The sequence below is a fragment of the Rattus norvegicus genome, chromosome 17, assembly GCF_036323735.1.
Source record: "Rattus norvegicus strain BN/NHsdMcwi chromosome 17, GRCr8, whole genome shotgun sequence".
In the NCBI taxonomy this organism is placed as follows: domain Eukaryota; kingdom Metazoa; phylum Chordata; class Mammalia; order Rodentia; family Muridae; genus Rattus; species Rattus norvegicus.
Window position 1 is genome coordinate 78,549,849 of NC_086035.1, and position 26,591 is coordinate 78,576,439.

General features: G+C 46.2%; 1 protein-coding gene and 1 pseudogene across 9 annotated transcripts in view; one reads left to right on the top strand and one right to left on the bottom strand.

Moving 5' to 3' along the window:
• Positions 1-20,635, top strand: part of Prpf18 (pre-mRNA processing factor 18) — a 31,480-nt gene extending 10,845 nt beyond the window's left edge. For 3 of the 9 annotated variants that reach the window (XM_039095328.2, XM_039095329.2, XM_039095333.2), the window contains 6 exons: positions 1,565-1,711; positions 3,513-3,581; positions 4,839-4,979; positions 5,122-5,193; positions 6,840-6,995; positions 12,934-16,254. In XM_039095328.2, the coding sequence (XP_038951256.1) occupies positions 1,565-1,711; positions 3,513-3,581; positions 4,839-4,979; positions 5,122-5,193; positions 6,840-6,995; positions 12,934-13,044 (696 nt within the window). In that variant the 3' untranslated portion in view covers positions 13,045-16,254. The other 6 variants (XM_039095331.2, XM_063276042.1, XM_039095330.2 and 3 more) reach the window with 5 other exon arrangements.
• On the bottom strand, positions 17,701-19,017 carry Fbxl14-ps1 (F-box and leucine-rich repeat protein 14, pseudogene 1; annotated as a pseudogene).
• Positions 20,636-26,591: the final 5,956 nt, after the last annotated feature.

The following is a 26,591-nucleotide window of genomic DNA, read 5'->3' on the forward strand; positions in this document are numbered from 1 at the left end:
GAAGTAAACCAACAACTACTACTTAGAACCGCTCTCCGGAGTGGGTGGAATTATTCCTATTTATAGTGAGGCAGCCAAAGCATAAAGGTAAGTTGCTCAAGAACTCCCACGCAGGATGGGTCTGAACCAAGTCTACCTTTCCTCTCAGGCCCTGCCACATAACATTTCTCACTCTTCTCCCTGTCCCTTCTGCTCAGCATCCCCAGCCCTGCTCCCTGTCCCTTTTGCTCAGCATCCCCAGCCCTGCTCCCTATCTCTCTCTTCAGCATCCCCAGCCCTGCTCCCTGTCCCTTTTCCTCAGCATCCCCAGCCCTGCTCCCTGTCCCTTCTCTTCAGCATCCCCAGCCCTGCTCCCCGTCCCTTCTGCTCAGCATCCCTAGCCCTGCTCCCTGTCCCTTCTTCTCAGCATCCCCAGCCCTGCTCCCTGTCCCTTCTCTTCAACATCCCCAGCCCTGCTCCCTGTCCCTTCTCCTCAGCATCCCCAGCCCTGCTCCCTGGCTCTCTGCTCAGCATCCCCAGCCCTGCTCCCTGTCCCTTCTCTTCAGCATCCCCAGCCCTGCTCCCTGTTCCTTCTGCTCAGCATCCCCAGCCCTGCTCCCTGTCCCTTCTCCTCAGCATCCCCAGCCCTGCTCCCTGTCCCTTCTCTTCAGCATCCCCAGCCCTGCTCCCTGTCCCTTCTCCTCAGCATCCCCAGCCCTGCTCCCTGTCTCTCTGCTCAGCATCCCCAGCCCTGCTCCCTGGCTCTCTGCTCAGCATCCCCAGCCCTGCTCCCTGTCTCTCCTCAGCATCCCCAGCCCTGCTCCCTTTCCCTTCTCCTCAGCAGCCCCAGCCCTGCTCCCCGGTTCTTTGCCTCACAGCTGGTGCTAAGGGAGTCTGTTCTCTTCTTCTTAATTAAATATTCAAGCCAGGAGATACATTGAATGTGAATCTTGCTACTTTGGTAGAAACAAAGTTTAGAGCCTGGTTAAAGAGACACCAGGTGTTTTTCATTGACCTATGGGAGTTCAGAGCAAGTGGAATGAGGTTAGACAGGTATGTGACCTGGGAAAATGGATTGGGGACCTCTGGTGAGACCTGGTCACAGTCACTCACCTTGGTTATTAGAACATTATGATGAGGATTTTTAGATTTGTATTATGTCTGTCTTCTTGCTCTTCACAATAGACTGGACAGTGTATGCATTGTTTTAAATATGTGTATAAGAGTTAACTTCCCAGTGATGCTAGTGTTAGTGTAATGATGTGATCTGTCTCCTCCCCTAGTTTGGACAAGCCCTTGACAGGACACGCATTGTTTGGCATGGATTTGGGAGAGGAAGGTTGAGACAAGTTCATGTAGCCCAGGCTGCTCTAGAACTGAACCACCTGGTCCTCTTCCCTCTACCTTCAACTGCTGTGGCTACAGGTGTGTCCTACCATGACCTGGAGAGCTTCCTGCCGCTAGGCAAGCACCCTGCTGACTGAGCGACAGCCCAGCTGCATTGTATGTGATAAGAAGGAAGGAGCCCAGATGACACACGGTGGCGCTTCCTTCCTAACTGGTGCACTTCTTGTTCTCACCCTAGGGCTTAAGGAATGACCTAAAAGCGGCTCTGGACAAGATTGACCAGCAGTACTTGAATGAAATCGTGGGTGGTCAGGAACCTGGAGAGGAGGACACACAGAATGATCTGAAGGTTCACGAGGAAAACACCACCATTGAGGAGTTAGAGGTAGGCTCTGCCCCAGCTCAGCCTGCTCCCCAGCGTCCCTTCCTCCTCAGGAGCAAGTCACTGAGTTGGACGATGTTTCTGCACCGGTCACTCCTTCCTTGTCCCGCAGGCTGGCTTCGCTCCCTCATTCTCTCGCTCACTCACCTGTCCTACCTTCCGAGGTGATCACTGGAGCATTGGTGTGCATCCTTCTATTTGCCGGTGATGTGCCTGAAAAGCTTACAGTTTTTATTGCATGTAAAGTAACAGTGTTCTGTGGTGATGATCTTTATTTTATTGCTGTTTCCCCATTTCATATTGTTTTTAAGATCCACACTTGATTTTCTTGCTTTGGCTGTATATTACAGCATTCTTGTATTTTAGATTTCTTGTAACAATGGGCACTTTGGTTGCTCTCAGCTCTTCCTTAGCCAGAGACATGGACTGGAACAGAATTGTGTTGCTTATCCGTACATCTTTAATTCGTCTGAGTGCTACCAAACGGCTCTGTGGCATGGTTGTCCCAGGGCTGTCCTGCTAGCAGCACATGAGGGGCGTGTCCATACATTTCTGCTAGCACTTGCCACTGTATAACCGCCTGATTCTGGCACTGTGTTCATGAGAACAAGGTGTGTAATCTTCATGAAAAACAGTCTTGTGTCATGTAAGTGTCTAGCATTAACAAATGCAGGTTAGAGTTTTCTGTGTTTACTTTAACATAGTACAAGCTGTTGCTTGTGTTTGCTTCAGTCTCTGGCTTCTGAGTGTGCAGAGATCTCTAGAGCAAGGTCGTGGCTGGGGACGCCATTTTATTGCCCTCCCCTCATCACTCATGTAAGATGCTTTGTAACTTTTACTAAATAATTGGAGTGAGCATTCCCTCATCAGTCAGACTCGTTCCCTCCCCCTCTCTGTCCCTCTAACCCTCCCTCCCCTCCCTCAATTCCTCCTCCCTGACTTCCCTGTTTTTTTAAACAATGCAATATACTTTACCCAAATAAAGTATACAGTCAAGTGGCTCATGAAACATATCCACAGGGCATTGTCACCACCAGCACAATCTGATTGTAGGCCATTTTATCCATCTAGGAGAAGTGGCCAGCTCTGTTACAGTCACTGATGGTTTATATTAAACTTGCAAGTTGAGGCTCAGCTGTGAAGACACCGTGCACTGCTCTCGAAAGCTTGGTTCCCAGCACCACCACCCACCGACCCCCCCACCGATACACCCCCCACCGATACACCTCCCACCCCCCACTGGCCCCCTCCCCCCACCTGCTGCTGAACAGCACACAGCTCTGGGCTCTGTGTTCTGAGCTCACACACATGTCCAAACACAGATATGTTGCGTAAGGCAATAATAGTCTGTGAACTGTGTGTGTGTGTGTGTGTGTGAGAGTGTGTGTGTGTGTGTGTGTGTGTGTGTGTGTGTGTGTGTGTGTGTACTGTGTGCAGGACTTGTGGCAGGGACATATGCTACTGCATGCGTGTGGAGTGCAGAGTGTGACTGTGCGAGCCTGATCCTCTCTCCACCGTTCCCTGGGTTTTGGGGATTTACCTCAGGCTATCCAGCCCGCCACAGCAGACAGCACTTGCCTTACCCTTGAGCCATCTTGCTGACTCTCTTACCTCTCCATTCATAATTCTCTACCTAGAAATAGGCAGTTTTCTCTGACTTGTCTAGAAATTTCAACAAATAAAATAAAAATTGGCCAGTATGCATTATTAAAGCCTCTGTAACCAGTACTGGTCACACACTCTCATACACCTTCTGTTTAAATTGCTCTGTGTTAGTGAACAGTGTTCCCTTTCTTCTCTTGAGGCACTGGGGGAGTCCTTAGGGAAAGGTGACGATCACAAGGACATGGACATCATCACCAAGTTCCTGAAGGTGAGTGCCATAGGGAAGGGGCGGACAGCACTGTGGACACTGGGACGGAGGAGGGAGGAGGAGGGAGGAGCGTTCCTAGGTTGGGTGTATTCTGTTTGTACCTGTCAGGTGAGTGCCTGGTGAGAAGTGGCTGCCCCACTGGCGCCCCTCGCTGTCTATGCGGTGGATGTCGAATGGAAATGTTGTCTGCTTTCTGTGTAGGGCCTTCCCTAAAAGCCCGAGAAAATGACTGCACTGTTTGAAGGGGTTTCCTGTTCTCTACAAATACCTTAGAGGGAAGTGCCAGGGGGAGGTGGGGAGGTGGGCAGGAGGGAGCTTGGGAGGACATTGGCAGTGCAGAAAGTGATCATATCTAACCTTTGAGCAAGGTCCGTTTCTTGAATACTATGTATACTCGCTCATTCTTGCTTATTTACTAATTCTTTATTTGCTGTCAGCATTTCTCTTTAGTTATCTGAGGAGAACATGGTCAGATCCTAAATTCATTTAAATGTTTGTGTTCAGACTGGGAGACTTAAATCAAGGAGTGCTTTTGTTTGTAGTTACATTTTATTTTAGTTTGCTGTTTAGAATTTTAAAGCATTGGATTGTGAATGCTTTAGCTGCCAGAGTTCTAAGCTACCTGGGCTACAGTGTAGAACTGGACTCTCAGTGGGCAGCAGCACAGAGCTGCCTCCATGAGACGTCTGTCCTCACGTCTGTCCTTGTCACCTGCCCCTGAAAGAGTCTGTAGTTAGACCCAAGGGGCTCTGGGTTCCTGAGAACTCCGCATGGATCACAGTTTTAGTTTTCTTTCTTTCTTTTTTTCTTCCTTCACTAGTTGTTGGTGGGATTTTAAAATTGATTTCTCTGTTCTTTGAAAGTCCAAATAGTATATAACATACTTCAAACACTGATCAAATATCAAAATGCATATAATATGGTACATAAATATGATAACCTAGATTAGTTGAATTATGTGTAATAGGTACAAGTAAACATAGTGAGTTTATTTCAGTCCAGTCATTAAGGAATTGATAGCTTGCTCTTGAGGAAGTGGTCCATCTTCACACCGTAGCAGTAATAAATTATGGCTGTTTTGACTTTGAAGCACATGATGAAACAAACAAGTTCTTTGTTAATTAAATCTTACTTGATGACAATTTATTCAAGAAGGATGGTGTGGTGAGGATGATTCTATACCAACCGTCCCTGTGTTAGGGAGCTTCTCACACACACCACTGAATGGCATTGCAGCCTTAACTTTTTTCCCAACAGTTTCTTCTTGGTGTTTGGGCTAAAGAATTGAATTCCAGAGAGGATTACGTGAAACGCAGCGTGCAGGGCAAACTGAACAGTGCTACCCAGAAGCAGACCGAGTCCTACCTCAGACCACTTTTCAGAAAGCTCCGGAAAAGGGTAAGGCTTCTGGGAAATACTTTTTTAACTCACGTTTTTGTTTGTTTGTTTGTTTGTTGTTTGTTTAAATCAGAATATATAGAATAGTTTTCATTATGGTAGCTTCTAAAACTAGTTGTTTTTTTTTTCTTTTTTTTTTTAGAATCTTCCTGCTGATATTAAAGAATCAATAACAGATATTATTAAGTTCATGCTACAGAGAGAGTACGTGAAGGTAAAATTTATATTATGTGTTACAGTTACTGTGACCATTACAGAGCGGGGAGAATTTTACATAGTACATTGAAGAATGAGTGTGAAGCAGGTAGGAGGGAAACATTCTGTTCTCCTGGTGCTGAGTAACAAAGTTGAGACCTCCACTGTGTTTCTTAGTCATTTTAAAGGCTTCTTCAGTGTATGCTCGCTGTGCAGGCATGTTTGTCCTATGGACGGGATTGAATTTCAGAGTGTTAAATAGTTGATTATGGCCCAGAATGAGTGCTCCCATATAAGCAAGGTTCTCAGACCACTGCAAAAGCTCTCTTAATTGGTAACATAGCTGAACTCTTGCCCGACTGACTCAGAGGCGCTTACCTATGGGTTGTAATGTGTCTGAGTTTGGAAATTGCTCTTGGAAGGCTGACAGGACTCATCCCTCCCTCCACAGCCCTGTAGAGCTAGCTGACTGCTTGGTGGGAGTGCAGTTCCCATCCAGTCTAGTGTGTTTAACTCTTGAGTGGGCTCGGCAGAGGTGTTAGAAAGCACCAGGATCCAGACCTTAGGGAGAGCTTAGAAGCCGGCATTGGAGGGAAGGCAGTTGTAGACGGGAGAGAAGCTTGTGGATGCTGAAGGTGCAACACTGGCCTCTGTCTTGAATTTTGATGGCTTTTATTTTAAGGCTCTTGGTAGGTGGCTGTTTTGGGGTGAGAGGAGAAAGCTTCATGCTTCACACACTTTAGCTGTGCGACCTGTAGACCAGTGTCCAGGCTGTGCATCCATCTGTTGTGGACCCCACGTGGTTGGTTGTCTCAGCAGATAAAGCATCCTCCCTGTCCCCACTGCTTCCAGAGCCCCAGAGTGCTATGGGGGGAAGATATGATTGCAGGTTGGGTGGTGAAAGACTGGCTAGCTACTGTCTGCCTTCCAGCCCCCATGATGGAGACTACATCTAAAATAGAGTCTAGGGAAAGGACTGAGGGAGCTGAAGGGGTCTGCAACCCCATAGGAAGAACAGTGACATCAACCAACCGGACACCCAGAGCTCCCAGGGACTCAACCACCAACCAAAGAGTACACATAGAGGGACCCATGGCTCCAGCTGCATATGTAGCAGAGGATGGCCTTGTCAGACATCAGCAAGAGGAGAGGCCCTTGGTCCTGGGAAGGATTGATGCCCCAGTGTAGGGAAATGCCAGGGTGGAGAAGTGGGAGGGGGTGGGGAAGCACCCTCATAGAAGCAGGGGGAAGGGTAATGGGATGGGGGTTTCCAGAGGGGAAATCAGGAAAGGGGGATAAGGATAACATTTGAAATGTAAATAAATAAAATATCCAGTTAAAAAAACTAACAGAGTATCTGTTAGCGCATGGGATGAACTACCAGTTGTTCAGTCTGAAATGCATTGTTTCCCGTGCAAGGGCTAGAAAGGGCTGTTTGTCTTTCTCACGTGCTTAGAATTGACCTCTGTTTTCATGGCTGTTTGTGTTTCTGGGCAGGGCTGCATGTCACCCCGAACTTTAATTCCTGATTTGATCAATGGAACATATTACCTTTGTCAAGAGGCAGATAAAATGTATGTCAGGAAGGGCTGTGCAGTACTCGAAATAAACATTTGAACCTATAATACAGTTTTTGCCCTTTTGATTTCTTAAACTTTCTTTCAGGCGAATGACGCTTACCTTCAGATGGCCATTGGCAATGCTCCCTGGCCTATTGGTGTCACTATGGTCGGCATCCACGCCAGAACTGGCAGGGAAAAGATTTTTTCCAAGCATGTTGCCCATGTCTTAAATGATGAAACCCAACGAAAATACATTCAGGTAAATGACTTTAAGGAACAAGATTTGCTCTAACAATCTTTCTTTCTTTTTAATTAATGGCGTGTGTGTGTGTGTGTGTGTGTGTGTGTGTGTGTGTACACACATGCGCATATGTGCCTTGGCATGCATACAGGCGTCAGAGGACAACTTTGGGGAGTTAGTTCTCTCCTACATTTGTGTGTTTGGAGAATTCAACTCAGGTCTTCATGCTTGCACAGTAGTTGCTTTTGCTGAGTATCCTGAGGGCCTTGCTCTGTCATTCTGTGATCCTCCAAACAGAAAGCTACAGTCTAAGAAGGCTTATACTAGTTCCTTCTCTGCGGGGAGTGCATTCAGCAGCCTTCGGTGGACACCGGAAACACTGGAGAGTACTGAACCCTATTCGCCCTACCCCGCAGCCCAGATACGTATTTAACTATGGGGAAATTTGGTTTATTAATTAGGTTGAGTAAGAAATTAACAGCACCGGCTAGACGTGGTGGCTTGCACCTGAATTCCACTACTCAGTTGGTGGAGTTAGAGGACCCTTGTTTTAAGCTAGATTGTGTCTCATATAATCATAATACATGGGGGGAGGAGGGCAGAAGAGGGGCTTGTTAATAACTGCTTATAAAAAAGAGCAGTTGTATTGATCTTCTGCAATGAGAGTTGTGTGAATACGGCCTCCCTGGAAACGTGGTACTCTGACCACTATGCTAATGTGAGGAGTGGTTTCTGTATAAGGAGGTGAAGTGAGGCCGCTGATGTAGGGGGTGCTGTGGTGATGGAGGCTCCTGCTGAGCTTCTAGTGCCCCTGTGACAGTATCTTCAAGCCATCATAATGGTTGACTGAAGGTAATGAAGTGTGGAGGATAAAACCTCAGAGAAGGGAAGTGACGTAGCAGGGCACAGCGCAGGAGGATATTGGGAAGTTCCTCAGGATGGGCACTTGTCTTTAAGATAGCTTCATGGAGTAAAGGACACCATGACGTCCATACATGATGATGGGAGGGAGGGAAAATCAGGCTTTTAATTTCTTAGCGCTAAAACAAAACTCGTGGAATTTGTTTTATTTTGAAACAGGGTCTTCCTGTATAGTTCAGGCTAGCCTCAAACTCAATGTTTCCACCCCCTGAGTGCTGGGATTATTGGTATGACTCATATCCAGCTTGCTTTAAAAAAAAAAAACAAAAACAAAAACAAAAAAAAAACACAGGCTGCAGATTGGGCACTTGAGAAATGCGGGGGCTCAGTTAAGCAGGTATGGTGTTTAATGGTACTGTTGATACTGTGACTAGGAATGTGGATGTAGTGTATGCTGACCTCAAAGGTGTGGACAGCGAAGTCGGCTTCAGTGCATGCAGTTATTTTTGTGTATGTTGTTGTTTCTAAGTAGCAGATGAAAACTCTTTTTAATTATAGGACCAAGTCTGAAGTGTTTGTAGTTGTTTTCTTGAGATTATGCCTGCTCCTACAGATTTGATCATGCGGGGCTAAACTTTCCTAAAACTTGATGTGAATAAGGAAACAGTTATAATCTAGCTTGGGCAAATTGTCACAAATCTCAAATTATATGGAACTTCCCTGGTAGCAGTTCTTAAATCTGAAGATGAGTTTCAGAAATTTACTTAAAATTTTCTTAAAAGGGTTAAAGTCCCTTTAGATGCTGTGCCGGAGAGCGGTCGTTCTCATCCATGAAGACCTTTGTTTGTATCTTCCTTCCAAGTGCTGACTGTCAGTTTGTGTGGCACACTTTGTGCCTTATTCACATGCATTACACGTGGCATTAAAAGCATCTCGGCCTGACCCCAGTGTGGCTTGTGCAGTTTATAGAGTTCAAATACACGTGGGTGAGTTCAAAGGCCTTTTGGTTTTTAAGTTTTAGGATTGCATTAATGTTTTTATTGCAAGTGAAGGGGTGGCATGTGTACCGTGTGATGGTGTGTGAAGGTGCTCATAGAAGGTCAGGGCACTGGTTCTCTGCTCCCTTTGTGCAGGTTCCAGGGATCGAACTCAGGGCACTAGGCTTGACTGCAAGCGCCTTGGCCTGCTGAGCCTCTCACTGGCCCTATTTTCATTTCTTGGAACCACAGATGACTGTAGTAAAGGCTAACGCTTTGGGTTAGAAAGGAGTGGGTTTTCCCTTTGACAGTTGAGTATAATCTCCAAGGATTATATTTGTTAATTGTGCTCATTTATACCGGGGTAAATGATAGTGTTTAAAAGTTCAGACAGTTAGAACTGCCTGCCTCCCTCCAGTCTTCCTCATAACAATATTCTTTGATTCTTGTGTTATTTAAGATACTTTCACTGAGTAAATGTTTAGGCTGTTATCATGGCATTTAAATAAAACTATCATATAAATAAAATTTAAGTACTAAAAGAGGGGGAGCTGGAGAGATGGCTCAGTGGTTAAAAGCACTGGCTGCTCTTCCAGAGGTCCTGAGTTCAATTCCCAGCAACCCCCATGGCAGCTCACAGCCATCTGTAATGAGATCTGATGCCCTCTCTGGCACAGGGGCATACAGGCAGCAGAGCACCCATACATTTAAAACATAATACTGGGGTTGGGGATTTAGCTCAGTGGTAGAGCACTTGAGCAAGCGCAAGGCCCTGGGTTCAGTCCCCAGCTCCGAAAAATAGAAAAGAAAAAAACAAACAAACAAAAAAACCCAAAATAATACTAAGATAGAATACTATAGTTTGCTATTTTGAAAAACATTTTTTCAAAATATTTGTGTACATGAATGCCTGTATGGGTAGGCGTTTATATGTGTGGGAGGTACATGTGCCTGGATGTGTACTTGGTGTTTGGAGACCTGAAGCTAACCTCAGATTTGTTTCTCAGAATGGCTATCCACAGTTCTTTTATAGAAGGAAATATTTCTATGTTGTGTGTATGAATAGTTTGCCTGCTAATGTCTGTGTGTACCGTATGTGTGCCTTGTACCCATGGAGGCCGGAAGAGTGTTTGGTCCCCTGGAACTGAAGGTATAATTGTGACCCACTGCGGGTCCTGGAAGCCTAGCCTGTGTCCTCTGTAAGATTAGTGAGTGCTCCTAACCACTGAGCCATCTCTAGTCCATCCCTCTGTCCTCCTATGTTTGTTTATTGAGACGAGGTCTCTAACATGGTACTTGATTAGCTGGGTTAGCTGGCCAGCAAGTCCCAGGAACCCTCCTGTGCTGACCTCCTCGTGCTGGGATTACAGATGCACACCACTGTGCCTGACATTTTACTGAGCTCTGGGGACTGACTGAGCTCTGGTTCTCATGCTCGGGCAGCCAGCGCTTGGGAATAAGGTACAGTTTTTCCTTGTCTGACTCTCCTTTTCAGCCAGGTTTGATGGCTGGAGTTGCATCACTTGGAGGCTAAGGAGGATTGTGAGCTTTGAGATGGTCACAGTGGCATTCTGAGTTTAAGGCTAGCATGGGCTAAATAGTCAAGGTCAGGAGATTTTCCGTAAGATGGTCAGGGAAGGTGGTGTGTGTGCTGTCTGAGACAGTCCAGCTATGCAGCTGTGGAGAGGACACGGTGTTTTAGATTCAGCCGTTGAACGAGGGAAGCCTTAGAATACTAAACAGATCTAAATCTCCCCTCGAGCAGATACTAGTGACATGTTAGCGACTTCCTAGTGTTTTTATGATTCACTTGGATGATGTGTTAGTCAAACGTTTTGTCACTGTGTCTGATACCCTGAATAACAAAATCTGAAGGAAGGAAGGATTATTCAGCTCACAGCTTCAAAGACTGTAGAACAATGGTTCTCAACCCTCTTAATGTTACCACCCTTAATGCAGTTTCCCATGCAGTGGTAACCCCAACCATAAAACTATTTTTGTGACTTCTTCATAACTGAATTTGGCCAGTGTTATGAATCGTAATGTAAATAATTTTGGAGATAGAGGTTTGCCAGAGGGGACACAACCCACCAGATGGGAAGCCCTGTTTTAGAAAGTTCATATCGTGATGCACTGTTAACTCATGAAGGACAGCCCGAGAGGCTCCAGTGTGTGTGAGTGTCACAGTAAGCAGTAAAGCACAGCACAGCAAATTAACCCTCGTGGGTTAATTTGACAAGAACAAGCCCACATTTAAATTCTCCACTTAGCTCCATCTCGCCTCCACTCAGCCTGCCTTGCTGCTGTGTGTGGTGCACGGTTACTGGCCTGTTTTGTGTGTCTGGTCTGTCTGCCTCAGTTCCTGTGTGCTGTGCTTCTCTGTAACAAAGGGCTTGGACAGCACAGAAAACATGGCAGGGAAGAAGGCGCTGTACCGACCCCAGCTGACTCTTGAGTAGCACTCAGTCCGTGCTGAAAACGTGGTGATGGAGATTTGTCTTAGGGTTACCTCCCACCTGACAGCTCATCTCAGCGAGTGATTCCCACAGCGTAAGCACACGCGCACACACACACCGTCACAGTCAGGGCATGGAGTGTGTAACTTAAGATGAGAGCTGTGCTTGCGGCTCAGCCTGGGGACTCCAGGGTGCAGTGAGGGCGGCTGTGTGTTCTCACAGAGGCTGGGCGCACAGGAGGACGGCGGCCCGAGTACGAAGTCTTGAGTGATCCCAAGCCATGTCGTTAATTTTCTGTGAGCTCTGCCAGAAGTTTAGTCTCTGAGGGCAAGAGGTATTTTCAGACCAAGTATCATGGTGCCATTGCAGAGGTCATGGTCATTGTAAGTAAGTATATTTATCAGATTTTCTGATAAGAAACTAGAACAAATAAGGGAGTGTATTCACATGGGAAAGAAGTAGACATTCCAGAAGTCCTTGACTTTGGACAGTTTCTGTAGTAAGGACGACAATAAAAACCTTGAACCCAGCGGCCCACTCAGTCAAGCACACAGTCTGAGTGGCAGTGAGACAGTGGACGAGCACTGGAGTACACAGAACTGAGTGTGGGAGAGCTGGTGGCATGTGTGGTCACCAGGGAAGCACATTAGGTCACAGTCATACAGGATGGCCTAGTGCTGGGTAAGGACAGCTTTCTACTGCTCCCCCACATTCCAGAACTGCACTGTCAATAGTGCTTAATAAATGCTTTCTGATTGGAGGCGGCTCTGTGGTGGGCGTCTTGTTCTTGTCTAGTCGTTGGGGATGGAGACTGTTGATGGGAATCTCTCCGTAGTGCTCATGGTAGAAGAGGGTGCTTTGACCCCTGCAGCGAAGGGCCAACTAAGTTACAGAAAGTTTGAATTTTAGGGTTAGGAAAATCTTTTTTTAAACTTCTTTCAATTTCAAAAGTCACAAGAAGTTGCAAAAAACAGTATGAAACAGATTTTTAAAAATTATTTAGTGTGTATGTATATTTATTTAATATATATGTACCTGTGTTCAGATGCACCAGAAGGGGGCATCAGATCCCACTATAGATGGTAGCGAGCCACCATGTGGTTGCTAGGACTTGAACGCAGGACCTCGGGAAGAGCAGTCGGCTCCCTTAACCGCTGAGCCGTCTCTCCAGCCCCGACACAGATGTTTATAAGTGGGCAGAATTGCCCCACAGTTGGGAGGAGGTGGCAGTGTTTGCGAGCATTGAGTTAACAGTCCCCACAGTTGGGAGGAGGTGGCAGTGTTTGCGAGCATTGAGTTAGCAGTCCCATCTGCTTGCATCTGTCTGATTGTTCTCTGCCATTTCTCTACCTGTGGCAGGCCAGGCCTTCATACAAAAGAGCTGAGCGTTCCGACTGCGGCCTCCTGCCCAGCCTCTGGTTCTGCATTTTCTTGCATGTAAAACGAAACAACACTGCGTTTCCCCTCAGTTCTGCTGTAAGAAAATGGATCTTGAGTGTAGAGTGTGAGTGGCCATGTGCTTAGTCTCCTTGGCGGCAATCATTCTGGTTAGTCTTGCTGCCTTGTAAAAATGTACTTCCAGTGTTCCTCGCTACTCTCTTTTAAGAGACTCCAAAATATTCTTTTCTGTAAAACAAACTTATTTTTGAAATGTTGCCACAGGTTTTTTTCTTTGTAAATCAGCATTGTGTGAAATTAAGCACGGAGTTACTCTGCCGTTTATCCTGCAATCTGGCTGCAGCTCAGGTAGGAGTAGGCCGGGCACTGCATTAGTTTATAAACTCTTTGATTTCCATTGCATACAACAGACGACCTTTTGTAACTTCTGGTCTCTTAGTGAGATTGATTTGAAAAATCTTCTGAGAGGGTCGTTTTCAACATGTTGTCTGAAGTTCAAATTAGGGGTTGGCAAACCTTTATTTTATTTTATTATTATTGTTTAAGATAGTAAACACAGGCTGGAGAGATGGCTCAGCGGTTAAGAGCACTGACTGCTCTTCCAGAGGTCCTGAGTTCAATTCCCAGCTGTAATGGAATCCGATGTACTCTTCTGGTGTGTCTGAAGACAGCGACAGTGTGCTCATATATATGCAACCTTTGGCAAATATATAGCTCAGACCTCTTCTACATGAAGATATTCGCTAAGGAAATCATGTGAAAATTATTTAATAATTACATCTTTTAAAATACACGTCAAGAAATGCTTAGTGTTAGAGTATATGCCTTAGTCGTTTATAGCCTACTGTAAAAATCTGTATCGGGGCTAGAAAGATGGCTCAGTGGTTAGTGTTCCGGATAACACATGCCACTTTAAAAGCTAAGATGTGGCTTGAGCAGATTCCTTCATATTGCCTTGTTTCTCATTGTCTCCCACCAGTCAGTGCTCCTCTCCTTTGTAAATGCTTACCCACTTATATTTTATGTCTGTGAATCCCAGCTGTGAGCTGTTATATGGGTGCTGGGAACCGAGCCTGGGACCTCTGCATGCGCAGCCAGCGCTCACGTCTTTCCAGCCGTAGTCAGTGCTGCGCTTGACTTAGCCTTTTCTAGTTCTGCCTGTTACATGACATAAATGAAAACTTAGAATGTGTGACAGACTCCCGTTTTTATTTGAAATGCTTGTATAACGTGTTCTATGAAGTGTGCTGGAAGCCATTCAGGAGACTTCACTGAAACATCACTTCATCCTGCTTTAATGCAAACTCCGGTAGACTTCAGCTGTGGATGCCGAAGTGTTCTGTTCCTCACAAAGTGAAATACACCCAGGGATTTCCTCCCCAGGCAGATGAAACCAGAGCTGTGCAGCTTATTAGCGGACCTAAGTCTACTTCTAGGTTTAAATTGCTGTAGAGACGTCAGGGGTGGCCCTTCCTGCCTGATACAGAGGAGACACTTCAGCCTAGCTTTTGAGAAAGCTTTTGCACAAATTATGATTTAAAGACCCTTAGGGATGGAGTGGTGAGAATAACAGTGTAGGTTTGCATAGAGGACATGTGTAGCCTTTAGAGATTCACTTTGAATATGGCCTTCTCTTACAACCATGGTTTAGGGGAGGAAGAAATCCCTAGTGTATATACATATGTGGGGCCGTGGGCATGACATAGTCAGAAGTCAGATGATCTGCAGAAGCACCAAGGGCTCTCGTGGGGCCTTTACACGTACGGCCAGGAGCAGCAGAACCTCTTCAGCAGTGTGAAAATGGCTGGAACTCGGCAGCAGGGGGAGTTGAGAGTGGAGGAGTGCTTTATCCTGAAGCACATGCCTGGCTAGTGGGAAAGCTCTGGGGAGCTTTTCCTTCCCACTGCTAACTGAAAGATAGCCTCTCCACACCCCGAGCCTTAGAGAGCTCAGTCTGGACGACGGTTGGATCTGGAAAGGACTCTTAAGACTGTCCCAACATCATGCTTCAGTGATGTTGAATCTGTTAGACCATAGCACAGTTCACAGTAATTGATATTTATGTTATCAGTTTTATTAGGGAGCGAACTGAATTTGTTTTTCATGGTTTCACTGGGCGGAGAATTACTTGGTCTGAGCACAGCAGCAAACATGTATTCCACTTCCTGAATGTGTGGTGAGCTCCAGACCAGCCTGGACTACTTGTGAGACCCTGTCTAAAATTATGCACAGAAGACAAAAGCAGAAATAAAAAATTGTTTGAATATTTAGTTAGAGTTTTAGAGTTTTAAAAATGGATTTTTAGGTGTCTGAGGCTATTTTTAATGCTGTCTCCATGGATTTCCACATGAGTTCTTCAGTTACTGTTTGTATAGCTGCAGCCCTGTAGTTCCTTCCCACCACGTCATGAGTCTCTTGTCTAAAGATGCCCACTGTGTCATTTTGAGGGGAGAAGAGTGAACGGAGCACTAGCTAAATGACCAGGCCCCATGCTGCGTGTTCTTTTATACCCATATTACTACTCTAGGCTTGCATTCCATTATTTTTCTTACTGTAATGAGATCTGGGTGGTTTTAATTTTCATGAACTTAAGATTTAACACATCTTAAAATAATTTGTGCTAGAAATTGGTATGCCTTAGGATCATTGAAATTAAACATTGCTGTTCTCTGATGTTGTTTTAATAACTAACTAATCAGTAATATTACGAAAATTTCAGTGAGGCATTTAACAGGCATTCCTTGTAAACAGGGAAATTTGGAAATTGATTAAACAATTAGTAGGATTCTTTTCTGATTGCAAATTTCTATTTTCAAGAGAAATCTATAGTGGCTTGCTGCAAGTCTCTACTGTTTGTTGTCTTTGGCCTGTTTGTAAGGGTACAAAGAATTTGTATGAGGTCTTGAAAGCCTGTTTTCAAAGCCTAGTGATGGTGAGAAAGGTAAGAAAAATACCTCAAGTCTACCACCCAGCTAAGAACTTTTAACAGGTCAGACCCAGAGAGGCAGTGAGGTTTTCCTGGGTAGTTAGGGCTCAGCTCTCTCGCAGCCTGTGTGAGGAGGGCCGATAGCACAGGCACCCAGAGACAGTGCGTTTGCTGCTCTAAATACTCCACTGTGAGAGTGTGCGTGTTCATGTATTCAGATGTGGGTGGAAAATTGTATTATTTCTGGGATTCTTTGCTCCTTCTACTTTGTTTTTAAAAGTTTCAAACAAAAATATGTAGCGTATACAGAAGTAACTCCCCTGGCTGGGATGGCCGAGATCGTTTCCTCTGTGTCCCAGGAGCTTCTTTTAGTTTAACTTTAGAGATACAGAAAACTTGTCTGAGAGAATCACACCTTTGGACATGTTTCTCTCCTCCCAAACTCAGATGGCTAATGTCACAGCCCTCTAGAACACATATTTTTTAAATTAATTAACGATGTGATGAACGGTGCCCTTGAATGAACACTGGTCTAGGTATCCTGAGTGGAATTGCTGGCAGTGCTTCAGTTTGGAGGGGACGTTGAGAAACTGAGTACACTACAGAGAAAGGCAGTTAGAGTCAGTTCAGCCATGTCGTAATGAACTTTCATTTTGTGTTCCTAGGGACTGAAGAGGTTAATGACAATCTGCCAGAAGCACTTTCCTACAGACCCGTCCAAGTGTGTGGAGTACAATGCACTGTAAGGTGCTGTAAAGTCTGAGCACGGTGTGTAACAGGCGCCTCTCCGCGGCCCGCAGCCCACAGCCCTTAGCCCTCTGACTTCCAGCCTTACCATGGCGACGAGGGAGGAGCTGCAGGGTGCCGCTCCACCGGGTGCACTTCCTGTTAACTTCAAAAACTGGGGTGCCTTTCACATGGTATTGGACTGCAAACTAATTTTCGTGTCTTGATTTAATTTTAATCAGTTGAAAATTAAGTTCTAAAAATGTTATCTGGGTTTTTTTTTTTTCCTTTGGAACAATTTCAAACTTTATTGTCAAGATAGCAGAAGCTTAGTTCACAAGAATCAGCAGTAGTTGGTGATCTACTTGCAAACACCTTTTTTTTTTTTTTTTTGGTGCATTTCTCTCTACACCATCATGAGAGAGGAAGACCAGCAAAGAGTAGCAAAGTGAACTGACACCACACAGGGCTGCCCACCGTCTACTGGGCTATATTTATACCCTTTCCAAATATCGTGCTTTCTCTCAAATGTCTGCTCTAGCAAAGTATCATATGACTTCTTTCCAGGCAGCTTACAGGAAAACACCATGTGTCTGTTCTTAGCAAAATATACCCCCACCTCTTTGCTTCAGCAAAAATATACTCTTATAAGACAGCTTCCAGAAAAACATCTCAAGTCACAACCAAGTCTCCAAAAATCCAAAATTTCTACTTTAGAAGCTTTTATGTGGCATTTAAGAAATGTTGATTTTCAAATACCTTTCACTGAGCTTCAAGGAGTCAATATGTCTCTATTTTAGAATACAGAATTTACATTCATACAATGGTATTTTCACAAATATATCCTTTAGGAATTTTTCTGTCTCTTTGTCTTTGTCCATGTCTTTGTCTCTACCCTCCATATTTCTCTGTTTCTCTGTATCTGTCTGTTTTTCAGTTTGCCTTTGTCTTAACTGTCTCTCTCTTCTGTGCGTGTGTGCATGTGTGTGTGTGTGTTCCTCATTTTGTCACGAAATCTTTTTTGTTCATGTTCACCCTGACCATTAGAGTAGAATTTGTTGCCACTGCACATGATCAGAAAGACTACATGTAGATCACTGAAGCTAAGAGAAACAATCATGATTTAGTGAACCACACCTCTGAGTATAGTTGACAGCCTGACATTGGGATATGGACAACAATCTAGGCACGCTCAATTGAAACAATTCTACAACATAAGCCCACTTACTGACACTTTTTTTTTGTGCTTTTTTTTTTCAAAAACATACTTCATATTTCCTCTTTTATTATATAAATATCGGTTTAACTTTTTACTGTAAGAATATAAATGTTTTAAGAGGATCTTTGTTATCATTTATACAAATTCACAAACAGTACAATTAATTGATAAAGGCCTCTGGGTTTCTCCATGGTCTCTCATGTTGCTGTGAAGGACTCTTGAGGCAGGGCAGCTGCGTGATGCGCACCAGGCCACGATTGGTGATCCTAGTGCAGCCGTACAGGTCTATGCCTGTGAGCTGGCTCAGGTGCTCAGCGATCAGCTCCAGTCCCTTGTCTGTGATGCGCACACACTGTCCAATGTTGAGCGTGCGCAGCCCGTGCATCTGCCGCACCATGCGGTTGATGCCATCGTCACTGATATGGCAAGAGCAAAGAGAGAGGGACTTGAGGCCGTCCAGTCCCTGGGCTATGTAAGCCAGGCTCTGATCTCCCACCTTGTCACAGAATGACACATCCAGACCGGAGAGGTGCAGGCTGCCCATGGCCAAATGCATGATGCCGGTGTCGCTGATGTTGTCGCAGGAGCGCAGGTTAAGGCTGCGCAGGCTGCCCATGTGCGACAGGTGCAGAAGGCCCGCGTCCGAGATCCGGCCACAGAAGCTGAGGTTGAGGAGCCTGAGGCCCGTCAGCCCTCGCGAGATGTGCTTCAGAGAAAGATCCGTGAGTTTCTGGCAGTCCTGTAGAGCGAGCTGTTCCAGGCCCAGGCAGCCCTCGGCAGCGCTGCGCGTCATGCCGGCCAGGTGCCCGATGCCCACGTCCGAGAGATGGCGGCAGCTGCGGAGGTTAAGGCTCTTGAGGCGCTGCAGCCCCCAGGCGATGAACAGAAGACCGGTGTTGGTGATGTTGCTGCAGCGCCCCCAGCTCCAGCACCTCCAGGCCCTTGAGGTACTGGGCTATGCGGCCCAGGCTGCTGTCTGTGATCTGCTTGCAGAGGCTCAAATTGAGAGCGTGCAGCGAGCCGATCTGCACGAACGCGTGGCCCAGGCCGTTATCGGTGAAGTTGTAGCAGCGGCTGAGGTTGAGGCTCTCGATGTTCGCTATGCCCTGGATCACGTAGCTGAGGCTGCGGCGGAAGCTGAGGATCTGCACGCGGCGGATGCCCCGGCCTGAAGGCTGGGGAACACCAACGGGTTCGACGGGCCCAAGTGCAGCTTGGCCTCCACGCCCGGCCACACTGACTTGTGGTAGGCGGCGTCCCGCCAGGCCGTGCACACCTGCCCCGCGCGACCCTAGTCTCGGACGTCCAAGTAGCCGAAGATCATGGCCAGCAGCTCCGGGAACAGGCACGAGATGTGGGTCTCCATCTTCCTCCCCGCCCCGGGAGGCGCGGAGAGCGGGCCATCGCGGGCCAACCTTATCTGGGTTTTAAATGTGGAGACAACAATACCACAGGAAAGGGGATTTGGGATGACCATTCTCAAGATCCAAAATGTGTCATTGGATACCTAGAAGCATTTGAGGGTGTCTTCGAACTGTTTGTAAATTGTGATTTGCACATTTTTCTATGTGGTATTTATAGAAAATATTTTTTGTATTTCAACAAAAGTGTGGGACCACTGACTGCTCCTTCACAGTTCTTATGTTCGTGGACTCTTCGCTGTCTTTCAGTAGGTGTAATGGTACCGATAAGTGTTATTTTTCTTGGGTTTCAGACTTGCTTTTCTTTCTACAGAGCACGTCTGTCACCTTGCTGGACAGACAGAATTAAGGAGATAGAAGGTTGAAAGTGTCCCAGCGTAAGTTCAGAACACCAGTGCATCGAGGCCAGGGGGAAGAAGTGGGCCGTGGGCCAGCAAGAGCAGCAGCCTGGTGCCTGGATCCGGAGAGTTTCTGGCTGCACTGTGCCTCACTCAGTCCTCACTTGCCTTACAAAATGAGGACTTGCTCTGGGTCTTACAGAGTGGAGCTTTGAGCACCATGACCACTCCGTCCCGCGGTGCTGAGAGATCTGGACTAACACAGTGATCTGTGCAGATGGGCTGTTACCCCACCAGTTGGATGCGTCAGAGAAGGAAGAGCGGGTGGGCCACATCAGGACTGACGGCTCCCCAGCTCCGTGCTCTAACTCAGTCACCGGCAAGTTCCATCTTGCTGAGCCTTGGCTCCCTTATCTGACAGTGATGAGAGTCCGCTCTCACATGGGTATTGTGTGGTGATGGATGCTGACCACTGCCTAGCGGGTGACAAGAGGGCACTATTACCGCTCGTTACAGTGTAGACCACGGCCTTTCTGGGGCCCTGCGGCTACAAGTGCAGAGAGCAGGGCCTGGAGGCTGCTGTGGACCGTCCAGAGTCAGAGTTGTTTATGTTGGCCCCTCGTGAGAAAGAGTAGAAGCCACTTTAGCTACTTGGGGTCCAGTGTGGGCATGGATAGCATAGCCTCTCCAGTTATTTGCCAATGGCGGCTGTCTTGGGTTGAATCAGTGTTCCCTGCACTACAGCTGAAGCCTTTTCTTAGGATTAAGTCATGTAGAACTTAGGGGTTATTTGGCAGAGGAAACTTTCGTAAGATGTTCAGCAAGTCCCTCCTGTGGCATGAAGTTTTGTCATGAGGGTCTTCTTTATAAATCCTATTGAAATGGCCAACTCACTCACTCTTCATCCACTCCTGGGCCACACAGCATGGGAAGTCACTTTATGCTGTCTCCCTTCTCTTGATAATATCCATGTGAAGAAGAAACTGTATCCTGATATCTGCATTCCCTAACACTGATCTGTGTGCGCTGGGCTTTTGTTCTGTTCTTTTCCCTGGTTGGTTTGTGTTTGAGCTTATTTTGTGTGCAGAGGGAGTGTATGTTCTATAGGACTGACCTTAGTCATTCTCAGGTCGGGTGGAGAAGCATGGTACTATGTGGCTCTCTCGGTCAAGTTTTTCATAACCGAAATTAAAAAGCTGTGTACAAATTAAAGAAGCTGTATGGAAACTGCTAGGACATGTTGAAAATGATCTTTCCTTCAAGCCATGGACATTTACTTCTGCATAGACTATATATTTTAAAACAATAAAGACATAACTTTCCTTTTAAACAGTCACAACTCTAATTGACTGTATCCCTTTCTCTCCTCCATCCTCTCATCCACAACAACTGGGATTCTCTGTATGCACATTTAGTAAAACACCCTTTCCTTTAGGAATAAATACGGGTGCTGCTTGATTCATTGTGGGATTCGTCCTGATCAGGCAAGTGAACATAGAGTACGTCAGAAATACATCGAATGCTCCTAACTTAATTGGCTCGACCTAGACTGCCTTAAAGTGCTCAGAACACATACATTAGCCTGTGGCCAGGCAAAGCCGCCCATCACAGCTGTCTGTAAAGCCTTCGAGGTTCATGGACTATTTAGAATGTGGTACGGCTGCTCTGGGTTAGTTTCAGTAATTTTCTCTGAGGATCAAATTTGATAGTTCATTATAGAGAGACCACTACCCAGCTACTACTCAGGAGAGGGTTGAACTGTGCGTGGCTATGGACGAGATCCCCAAGTTTCTGTTCCAGGGTACAGTTTCTTCTGAGAGCTTGCTGATGTCACAGGATGTAAGGTGAGTGGTCATAAGGAGACTGTCATTCCCAAGGAGTGTCACTGTCAAGTGAATGGATCTTTCACCATTTAGTGGCCTATGGTGGGAAGTCCGGAATGGCAATAATTTCAGTATTGGAGGGTGGGGATTAGGGAAATACAGCAATGGTCAAAGAATGGTCTAGATACTGTAAGAAGGTGGTCCTGGGAAGAATGAGGCAGGCAGAGGTCACGAACAGAACTTGGGAATCAGTCGTAGGCTGTAAGACTTGGGAAGTAAGCAGATGGGATCTGTAACGGGTACTACTCTTCTGGTGCGGCTTAACCTAGCACAGTGCTTTAAACCGTGCTGGAGCTTGAGCGCAGTAAATCATTTGGGAGTGCAAACCTTTGTTATTGCTGCTGAAAAGGAATTCTGAAGCTGAACGGCTTGGGAAAGACGAGAAATGTTTTCCCAGCCTTTGGGAGGCTTGGCTTTGGGTGTTCGTGTCTGGTTCCGTTCCTGGCACAGACCCCTCTAGTGCTTCTCACCACAGAAGGGAGGCCGGAATGAAAGGGAGTCTTGAGCTTCAAGTTTCTTTTGTCTGGGCATCTTGAGCAGATAAATGAATGGACCACACCTCCTCCCTGTTGGAGTTTCCCCCACAAAGCCCCTGGAAGCATAACTTCATCCTCTAGAAATGTATGGTGTGGCATTGTATTGGGAGTATTGAACCGAAAAGCACTTTCTCACGGTATACTGATGGAAGAGTTTCCAGCTGTCTAGAGAGCCGAGGCCAGCACAGGTCTCCAGAGGGTCGCTTTGGGGAACTGCCGTGATAACTGGTTTTCATCACAGACTCTGCAGCTGCAGTGGCTGAATTTTAAGCCCTGGAACTTTAATAGTTAACAATAACGTAAAGTCTTTTGAAAGTTTGAAACCAGTTTTTGGTGGTGTGGAGTAACTAGGGAGTGCCCTGTGACTGGCTAGCAGCTGGCCAGCAGCAGCGGCTGGATGTGAGCTGACCCCAGCCACAATTTTGGAGTTGTGCTCATTACAAAAAGAATAAGGTTTATACACTGGCCAAAATAGTTTACTACTAAAACGTTGACTATTTGTGTATTTTCCACGTTTTAGACTGGGATACTTTTACACAGCATTCTTGAAGGAATCCGGGCCCTTCATTTGTCTAGCTCCTTCCCTATCCCTAAGCCCTGCTCTGAACAAACTGTTAGCTGCCCTTCCTCCCCTCAGTGGCCAAGCTCAGTGCATACCCTCAGGCCAAGGCCAGCAGCCACTGGGGCGTTTCCACTTTCTTTTTGGGTGTTATTGGTGGTCTCAGCTTCATTCTTTGAGCTTCCTGCAAGGGCAGCTAAGTCACTGCCACAGGCTTTCAGCTGCAGTTTTAAACTGTCAAAGCCAAACTGCCCTCGCTCTCCTTTTGAAGCCTTGGAAACGCCATGACCTATGGATAAGGCAGCTGAGCTTGGTTGAGACTCTGCCCTGCTATGAAGGAGTGAGTTGTAGATTTGAGTGTTCCTGATGATTCCAGCCAACAGTGATGCTCTAAGGCCCTGTGCCTCATATCCACCCACACAGAAGACTGGAACGCACTGCCTGCCCATGTCTCCTGTTCTGGTTTTTATTTGCTGGGGTTTTTGGTGAGTTTTTTGTTGGTTTGTTTGTTTGGTGTTTGGTGATGGTGGTGTGTGCACATGTCATAACGTGAAGATGTCAGAAGGCCTCAGTCCTCATCGTCCACCTCGCTAGAGACAACGGGATGTCTGCTTTGCCTCCACATCCTCCAGGCTGACTGGCACACAAGGTTCTGGGGCTTCTGTCCACCTCCCATCCTCTTGTAGGAATGCTGTAATTGCTAGCATGACTATGCATCTGGCTTTCACGTGGACTTTAGGAATTGCCACCCTGGCCCTCAGGATTGTACTTCAAATGCTGTCCCCTACTGACCCGTCTCTGCAGCTTGCTTTCTTTAAAGAATATGCTGGTTGTGGCACTCTCAGCCAACGACCTTCTAATACATCCCCTAATAGCGGATTACTAGCTAAGTTAGGGAAGGAAATGACTTGTTCAATGAAGCCAAAGCATAAGGAATGTAATCCTCCTTAATATACAAGTAACACTTGGCTCTCACGGTCGGTGAGAAAGTTAGCAGATCACAAAGCCCCGTGGACTTCCTTAAGGTATGTATCTGGTAAGTTAGGCTTGCTTGATTTTGTGTTTGTGTGTCTTCCCAATTCGGAAGTCTCCGTGCTTGACTGCCCATGTGACTTGTTCAGTGCAAGTTTAGGTCTTTAGTAGTCACTGTTGTGTATAGTCGGGGCTCATGAGTGGGAATCGTTCCACGTTTGCATGAACCCTATGTATGCCTTTCTTGGCGAATATAAATTTCTATGGATACTGTCCATACCAAGGCGACTGCAAGGTATATACATTCAGCTCTGGGAGTTCCCGTGGGGCGTATACTAGTTCTGCTCCTGCTCTGGGGATTTGAGAGTTGGGTTTGTCAGCGTCTGCTCACATTCGAGGTATCTTTTGAAGCCTTCGCTTTAGCAGTGTTACATTGTGGATTTAATTCGTGTTCGCCTGATGATGAACCCAGTTGAATACCTCGTTGCTATACATTTCCTTTTATGAAGGCCCTTATAGAGACAGACTTCATGTCTGTTGTTTCCTGTTGAGTTTTCTATATTTTCTTGCTAATTTATTTTTTTAAGAATTATCTATTTATTGTATATATATGAGAACACTGTCGCTGTCTTCAGACACCAGAAGAGGGCATCTGATCCCATTACAGATGGCTGTGAGCCACCATGTGGTTGCTGGGAGTTGACCTCAGGACCTCTGGAAGAGCAGTCAGTGCTCTCAACTGCTGATCCATCTCTGCAGCCCCTCTTGCTAATTTACACTTATGTATCCATTCCGAGGACGTAGGTTCTGTACCTCTCTGAGGCTGATGTTGTGATAACTAACTGTTAATGGTAGGGAATGAGTCTCCTGACCAGCTTGGATATTGGTATAACCTTTTCTTTGAGTAGAGACCCCATTAAAAATATCAATTCAAATGTTAATTTAAAAACATTTATAGACTTATTTTTATGTTCACGAGTATCTTGCCAGCATGTGTGTAGGTAAACCACATGTGGGCAGTGCCTGTGGAGGTTGGAACAATGTCTGATCCCACAGAAGAAGCTGTACAGATGGAGCTGCTGTGTGGGTGCTGGGAAGCGAATCTGGGTCCCCCGGAAGAGCAGCAGGTGGCTCTCGGTCACTGAGGCATCCCGGCCTGGATGCCAGCTTCTTCCTCTTCGTTTAATGCTGCCATCCTAGTGCATTCCTACAAGCGTAGGATTTGAGAGAAGGGAACTGAATGTTCGCACTTTTTATAAAACCCTAGTGTTCCGTTATATATTCATTCATCTGCGTCTGTATCTGTTAATGTAAGCTCACGTGTGGCAGCGTGCACACCACCTGTGCACATCGGTGAAGACAGGAAAGCACTTCCTTCTCCTCTCTCTACCTCTCTCTCTGATTCTGGGACTTGTGTGTATTTACTCCGGAGCTCGAGTCGCTGCATCCTGACTGCCTTTTCCCTGTCTCGTGTAGCTGTGGCCTTCACCCTGTTCTCACACCAGGTGCACTTGGAAGCGATCTGAGGAACTCTCTGTGCAAGCTTACCGCCATTCTTCCTTAGCTGACTTGGTGGATACGGCATCACTCTTTTCTGTCACGGGCTAAATCTAATGTGCCCACTTTCCGGGTAAATGGTTTGGTTTTTATTTTCTCCCCCTTTCCCACAATATAGTATAAATCTCACACAGATGGATATTCATATATGTTTTGTTTACTGCAGATGTGGGAAGAAAAAGGGCAGGCAGGGATAATTGCAAGAACTTTGACCTGAGCCCTGGAGGATGGAGCTGCCTGTTAAGTCGAGGGTGGCCACTGGAGCGTGTTTGGAGGGGAAAATCAAGAGTTAGGTTCTTGACATTGGTGCTGTTGAAGAGGTGATAGGAAGTGCAGATTGAGGGGAGAGGTCCAGAATGGATGCAGGGTACTGGTGTCGTCTGCAAAAGGTGGCACAGCAAACCATGAGAGCTGTGTGTTGTGACTGGAATCTAAAACGTCTTCAGGAGGCTTAGGTGTTTGAACACACGGTCCCCAGGTGCTCTGTTGGGAGTTGTGGGACCTTTGGGACTTGAGGCCTTTGTGGTGTAAGTAGTTCACCAGGGAGTGGTCTTTGAAGTTTCTGTCTGCCTCTGTTCCAGGGTTGCGTTCTGTGTCCTTGTCAGCCAGGAATCAAGATGCCTGTGCTTGCAAGGGCCTGGCACCATGCCTTCCCTGCTATGAAGGACTGAAGTCTGTCTAAACCCGAGTCAAAACTTTCTTCCCTCAGGTTGTTTCTCTCAGCCACTTTGTAAATTGTGAGAGAAAATACAGGGAGCCAAGAGTAAGAGAGTCCAAACAGAGCTGTGAGGTCCTTGGAAGGTCAGGAATAAAGATGAGAACTTTGGATTGTGCTAGAACACGGTCTGTGTGAAGAAGGTGTCTCAGTCAAGTAAGGAGCAAATGTGTTTCTATTAAGGATAAAAAAAAAAAAACAATCTGTGTGTGTGTGTGTGTGTGTGTGTGTGTGTGTGTGTGTGTGTGCGCGCGCGCGCATCCTCTGCAGAGTGCACGTGCACCTCTAGTCTATCAATTACTATCTACACTATTGCCATGTGGACCTTTCAGGCCTTGGCTGAATAGAAGTAACTTGGCTGGGATCATGGCTTAGTGGCTGCTCCACCTTTTCCTGTCATCTTAAAGAGGCCAACTCCTGGAACAAGATCTGAGTGAGAGCTCAGATTGCTCAGATTGTATGCAAACGCATGAGAGCTCAGATTGCTCAGATTGTATGCAAACGCATTGCTACAGTGTCCTTGGGAATTGGCTTAAGCTCCTCCCAGTTTAGTGCTGGTAGAGTTCCTTGCCCCTTAAATATCCATCCATCCTGTGCTGCTTTTTCTGATCCACGAGCACCTAAGATTTTGAGCCCCCAGATTCCATACCAAGTGTGCGGTGGCTTGACGGAGGCCACTCTCTGCCCTGCAGACCTCAAGTGGCTCTACACACTCTTGGGAGAGTTGTGTGCGTTTTTTAACAGTTATTCTGGGAAGTCCAGGGCTAGATATTTTTAATATTTTCTATAGATCTAGTGTTTACTTTGTGTTCTCTAGAAATCAAGATAGAAATGAGATTTTGTTGACATTATGTGAGAGGAAGTAGGGTCATGTATGTGTATGTATGTGTGTGTATGTGCGTGTGTGTAAAAGGAACAGGAAGCATGGGCCAGTGCCACCTTCCTGAGTTTCAGTTGCTTTCATATGATAGGTCTTAGAGCATAGGTTCATTTCTGACTTCTTGATGTATAATGTATTTACATTATTTTTTGTTTTAAGTATAGATTGTTTTGGGATGCCCCGATACTCC